At 42.3% G+C, this 6,565-nt stretch overlaps 1 protein-coding gene across 3 annotated transcripts in view; it reads left to right on the forward strand.

Moving 5' to 3' along the window:
* The window catches only part of pkn1a (protein kinase N1a), a 64,714-nt gene extending 60,281 nt beyond the window's left edge, over positions 1–4,433 (forward strand). For all 3 annotated transcript variants that reach the window (XM_080445615.1, XM_080445616.1, XM_080445614.1), the window contains exons 18-23: positions 184–246; positions 355–431; positions 1,151–1,293; positions 1,521–1,628; positions 1,837–1,917; positions 3,358–4,433. In XM_080445615.1, the coding sequence (XP_080301741.1) occupies positions 184–246; positions 355–431; positions 1,151–1,293; positions 1,521–1,628; positions 1,837–1,917; positions 3,358–3,561 (676 nt within the window). In that variant the 3' untranslated portion in view covers positions 3,562–4,433. The remainder of the gene's footprint in view (positions 1–183; positions 247–354; positions 432–1,150; positions 1,294–1,520; positions 1,629–1,836; positions 1,918–3,357) is intronic.
* The last annotated feature ends 2,132 nt before the right edge of the window (positions 4,434–6,565 follow it).

Genomic DNA, 6,565 nt, shown 5'->3' on the forward strand with positions numbered 1-6,565 from the left:
GTAGCCTGTATCTGTGTCTTTGTATCTGCCAGTGTGAAGGCAGCATCAAACTAGAGGTCATAGAGTGTAAAAGCGATTCTGCTAGATGTTCCTCTTTAAACATATTCACACATACAATGAGTGGTCTCTGCAAGCTGCCTTTTGTCTTACAAAAAAACGTGTTGTTTTATTGCTAACCCACAGGTTTTATTCGGCCTGTGTGGTTCTTGGACTGCAGTATCTCCATGACCATAAGATTGTGTACCGGTAAGTGGGCATTCAGTCCTCCCCCCCCCCCCCCCTCATGTTTAGGACTTTTCCATGTGAAGGTATTATTTAAATCCTCACCTTTTTGTTCCTCTTCACACATTCCAGCGACCTTAAACTAGACAACCTACTGCTGGACACAGATGGTTATGTCAAGATCGCTGACTTCGGACTGTGTAAAGAAGGTGAGTGTGTTGTGTTGTGTCGTGGGTGGCCGTTGGTCTGAGTTTGTTCCCCAAATTTAAACGTTTTTACTCATGCACACGCACTGCGCAGTGCAGACAGGCACGGGCATGGAGCTCACCAAATCTTCATTCACTGCTAGTTCCTGCAAAGCCACTTCCATTCAGACAAAAGTGTCAAAGACCGAGTGTCATGTCACTAGCGCGACTGAGCAGAGACGCAGAGAATCTTGGGTAATGAAGGCAAAGACGTTGGCTGCCATGTTATTTGTGTCCAAAGTGGCTACTAATACCTAACATTACATAGTGGGGCTTTAAGCCTATATCATACCTTCTTTAAAAAAAATGAGTTTTGCCTATAATGACCAGGCCAAAACCAGGTTGAATATGATTAAACAAACAATGAAAGTACTAGAGGTTGTGTCTAAATCTCATAACTCCATTACGTCCAATGGAACAGGTTGTTCTTTTTACCATTTCATAAAAATGTACTGTTTTCAACATACAAGGTTTCCAACCGCCAGCAATGTATGTATAAAATCACTTCCCTCTAGTCTACATACCCATATCCTTTGTTCTTCTCTCCTCCACCTTATTCCCTCCCTCCTTCAATATTTCTATTTTCTCCTTTCCTTCCTTCCTCTACCTTGCTTTCTTTATGCCCACATCCATCCGTCCTTCTCTCTTCTTCCCTCCTTCTCTCTCGCTCTCCCATCCTGTAGGGATGGGCTTTGGTGACCGGACCAGTACGTTCTGTGGGACCCCAGAATTCTTGGCCCCTGAAGTCCTAACGGACACATCCTACACCAGAGCAGTGGACTGGTGGGGGCTAGGAGTTCTGATCTATGAGATGTTGGTAGGAGAGGTGAGAGAAACACACACGCACGCACGCACGCACACAGTAGTTGAGTGCCCACAACAGAGTTGAGAACACATACAGTACCAGAGAAGTTTTCACATTCTTTCTGTGGGAAACACAATTATTGGTGTCTGGCCCCAAAAAGGTCTCTAGGACTATAGGTATAAATGCATGTGCATTTATACAGTCCGTGTGTGTGTGCGTGCTTGTGTGTGGGTGGGTGTTTTTTGTAGTCTCCATTCCCAGGAGATGATGAAGAAGAGGTGTTTGACAGCATCGTCAACGATGAGGTCCGCTACCCACGTTTCCTCTCCACTGAAGCCATCGGAATTATGAGGAGGGTAAGAAAATGCACACACACACACACACACACACACACACACACACACACACACGTATATTGCACCACACATTTCAACACAGAACTGCATGTACACACACTGATGTCTGATCATCGTGTGATTTGTGTCTATTCTGAGAAGTGTTCTTTGAATTTGATATGTCCATGTGTGTGTGTGTGTGTGTGTGTGTGTGTGTGATCGTGAGCAGCTGTTGAGGAGGAACCCTGAGAGAAGACTGGGCTCTGGTGAGAAAGACGCAGAGGAGGTGAAGAAGCAGCCATTTTTCAGGGTGAGAAGGATATATTTGTTTTTCCTCTTTATGCCTTTCGCTCCAAAGCCACATGGTAAAGTCACTAATTGCAACACAAAGATACAGTAAATCCTCTGAACTCTGCCTACCCAGGGCTTTATTGCGACCTGTTATGGCGCCACCATGAGGCCGATTTAAAAGATTAGGGTGGCAGTTCTTCCTTGGCCTAGTGGGAATGTGCTTTGCACAATAGAGAATTATTTGTTTACAAACATTGAGACTGCACCTGCCGGTTTCATGTAATCAATTCCCAACAGATCCCCAAACCTGTTGTTTTCTGTTCATTCAACCACCTCTCCCATGTTTGCTGGTGAGGGGCTCCCTAGTGAGACATACTATACTTCATCGCACACCTTTGTTGCGTGCCGAGAATTGCTGACATACAAACTCACAACGCGTTGCACATGCGACCGTTGTGAGTTCTACTGATAGACCATTCTACTGATGGCGACTGGAGGTGGGGTTTGGAGGACAACTGCTTTGAGAATTGCTTTTATTATTAACAACAGAAACCAAGGATTACAGATTATATATTTGAAGAGCGAGAGATCACAGTAAACATCCTAAGCATTCTTCCCACACTGGGAGGAAAACAGCATTTGAAAGCTGGCCTGCGTGTGCATACTGGTCCTTATCAGTGTGACGTTGTCTGATTAGGGGTCTATTGGATAACTGCGTTCATGATTTGTGGCATTTTGTGCAAAACGGGCCACCCCCGACGCAAACTTTGGAGGGCTATCAGAATGTAATATGAAAAATCTGACAGATACGTCTTGATCACATGACTTCAAAGATAATATTTGCATGAGTTTTGGACTCTTGTTGGAGTAGTAGCAAAAAAGTCTATTTTCAGAGCACCACCCGAGCCCAACCAAACATAAAATGACTTTTATTTTTAGTTCAACTGGATCTCTTTCTTCACTAGTCCCTCCCTAACATTTTAGTCTAGTTTTTATTTGTTGACGACATTGTCAATATATTTAATCTTAGTTTTAGTCATCATAGCTTAGTTTTGATTTAATTTTCGTCAGTGAAAAAAGGTAGTCGACGAACATTTTTCGTCATAGTTTAAGGCGACGAAATCAACACTGGTCCTCTGCATACTGTTCTGTATGCTGGGTGTCAACTCTCTTCAATGTACTGTATGAGACCAGATCCATTTTTATATCAACCGCCATTGTTTTTTCTTCCTCCCCTTGATCACTTCCTCTTTTCTCAAATTTATTTCACATCTCACCCTCATTCTCAAACCCTTTCCTCTTCCGTCTTTCCCCTCGCTCTCTCACCTCTTTCCATTCCTCTCCCACTTTCCCTTGCTCTCTCACCTCTCTTTCCATTCCTTTCTTCCACTTTCCCTCGCTCTCTCTCACCTTCCCTTTCCATTTTGTATCTACCCTCCCTTTTGCCATCTCTCGTTAGGGTCTGGACTGGGAGGCACTGCTGCAGAGGAAACTCCCCCCTCCCTTCGTCCCCTCCATCGGCGGCAAGGAGGACGTCAGCAACTTTGACGAGGAGTTCACCACCGAAGCCCCGACGCTCACGCCTCCCCGGGAACCTCGCACTCTCTCCCGCAAGGACCAGGACAGCTTCAAAGACTTTGACTATGTCTCTGACCTCTGCTAGTGGACAGGGGTTCAAAGGTTGCAGCGTTCAACATCACGTGACCTTGGCACAAAGGTCATCTAGAAGGTTTTTGTGGTGGTTTTATCGGGTGGACTGGGTGTCGCTACTGACAGACTTGACCGTCTTTCTGCCACCATACTGTGAATGAATGTTGATCCATAATGTATTGTCTGTAGGCGTTGCTTGTGCTATTGGCAAAAATGAATGCAGACAGGTTAATGCAGTCTCCGTTGGTGCACGGCTGCATCCTGTCAAGAGAATGGGTTGATGGGAAATTAAGTTTTATTACATAAAAAAATGAAAACAATGACTTTTTCCAAAGGAAAGAAAGGACTTTCATCATTCCTGCACCAAGCTCGTCCCCCCTTTCTCCATTTCTACAAAAACGACAACAATATGACTGCTGTGCTGTATTGAATCTAATTATACCTAATTCTGAATCTTGCAAACATTATCCCTTTAAACTCCACTTTCCAATCTCCTCTGTGTCTGCGTAGTTCACTGCCCAGCCATGAGAGGAGTCTTTGTACTGTGAGACAAATTGACATTTGAGGGGACTTATGGTGGTAGTTTGGTGCATGGCCTCTTAAATTGATGCCTTACATTTCTACTTGCTCCACAGAGAAGCTGTTTTGTTTTTATTCTGGGTTCCTTTGTATACATTTGTGATCCTCTGGTATGCAATAGGGATGATGAAGTATGTTACATAAATGGTTGTGTTCCTCTAAGAATCCTGAAGATGTGAGAGGAATCGTGTCGACTTGTCAAAATGATCAAGGATGCAGAAATATGAATGTGTAGAGAATTAATATGTATTCTTTGTTTGTCATCACTGAGGAGAACAATCTTGTCAATAACATTCAATAGCTACCCAGTTCTAGTTGTCTTATGTGTCAACAATGGGGTGTAGAACCACTGCTCAAGCGAATGAGTCTGTCAATCAGATAAGATTCTAATGCGTTCACAGCAATAGACTTATCCTTTGTGACTTACTTTTATATTTGTTTTGTTAGTTTAGTTGTATGAGTGATTGTGACTATTTTAAAAAGGAGTCGTAGGTAATGACAAGGAATTCAAAGTATTATTGAATTTCCAGCTGACATGTACTTGCCTTTTGAGTTGGATTGGTTTTCTATTATACAGAATGGATTTTCTCTTAATTCATCATAAAATAAAAATGCACATAGAGCACACTGTCAGCAAGTACAATATGATTGGACATGTATTTTGCTTCATTTGCCATTCTTAAATTCAACCAATTTAAACGCTGAGACTTAAATGTTGATGTGATAAAAACTAAGACATATCTATCATGCAAGAGTAAAGAAATGTACTCTTAGTTTAGATGTACTATTATATTTCATTGGTCTTTAATCTGAAGTCACCTGTAGGTAAGCTGCTCTGGAATGTCCATTATTTTACCAACAGGTTTAAAGCAAAACAAACATTTGATCAGATATTTTGTGGCGGTCGGCTTTGTCCTGCATCACAGGGTTCTCTGTGGTAAAATATTTTGTCTGTTTGAGCCAATGCTTATCTTTATAGTTTCCCATTGATTTTGTGTAGACCCTTAGCCCCATTTCATACTTCGGCGTACGATGATGTCGCGTGGCGGAAATAGCCGAGATCTACAAGCTCTCAACGCATTGCAATATGAACATTTCTGAAAATGTGTAACGACAAGCCCTAAATGGGGACGCTGGGTTTAAAGTGGTTAAAAAGTATTTTAACATTAGTTCGACAACACCCATTTTAAATTAAATCCTTTAGGAATAAAGCCTGATTTGTAACAAATGTCATAAGTTGAGGCCACCAGTGTCCAGACTTGTGTGTCACTGTAGTGGAAGACGGGCTACTCTATAACAGTGGTTCTCAACCTGTGGGTCGGGAGCCCCAGGGGGGCCCCCAAATGATTTTGAGGGGTCCCCAGAACATGCAGTATAAGTGTATACAGGGTATCTGCACATTTCTTAAGTGACATTTTTAATACCTCCCCAAAAAAATAAGAGACCATTACTGCATCAAAAGTAATCAATAAACTAACAAAAAGAAAAGAGAAAATAGCCCATCTACAAGCTCACAACGTGAGGCGTTGTGAGCCTATTTTTACATTATTTATCTGTGGAACTCCTACAATTTGAAGTGCTTGTCAGGGTTGGGTGGTCCCCAGTTCAAATATGATTATTTTGGGGCGGTCACGGCCTGAAACGGTTGAGAACCACTACTCTAATACTATGACTCTTATGTGTCTGGAGAGATTTGTTGTGAAAGTGTATGTATGACGGTGTGGATTCTACTTATCTTGTGTACGACTATAAAAAAACATGTTAAAGAATGAGATGAGTTATTTTATAAAGAAAACCTGGTGAGAAAACCATGGCTGTGTTGTATTGGAGTGTTTCAGACAATAGAAAAGAAAGATGCACAGTAAAATCGTTCAGTTAAATTAACACTCAGGATTTTACTCTGTACTGGGAAGTAGAACAGAAAAAAGATCAAAGGTATAAATGCACATTTCAACACAGATTATTTTTGTATAGGATCAGACCAGATGAGTAGAGTGTGTACTGTAGGCTACGTCCAGAAGGTACGTACAGTACAGATTAATGGTACAGATTAAACATGTATGGATGGACATGATGAAATGGACAGCTGACAATTTTAGGCTATTGTGGTGTAATTGAGGCAGTAAACTGCGTGGTTACCAGGCCCGCTGGTTGTAATAAAGTAGAGGAGAGGAGACGTCCAGATCCATGTTTCCATGTTCACCATTCATTCATTTATTCCATAATAAACAAACGGCATCATAGCAGAGAACCAGGAGCCCTCTCCTCCACGCAGCCCTTCGGCTGGTGGGAGTGTGACCATCCTGAGTTAGATTTTCATTCACCTTTTAAACTGTAGGTTCACATTACAATACAGGCGGGTGGGGTCAGAGAATCCCCCCACCTGTTGATCAACTTCTTTGATCAGTGTCGCTATCTGATTAGCAACTGTATGTCAA

This window comes from Gymnoscopelus braueri (genome assembly GCF_963280865.1).
Source record: "Gymnoscopelus braueri genome assembly, chromosome: 2".
NCBI lineage: Eukaryota > Metazoa > Chordata > Actinopteri > Myctophiformes > Myctophidae > Gymnoscopelus > Gymnoscopelus braueri.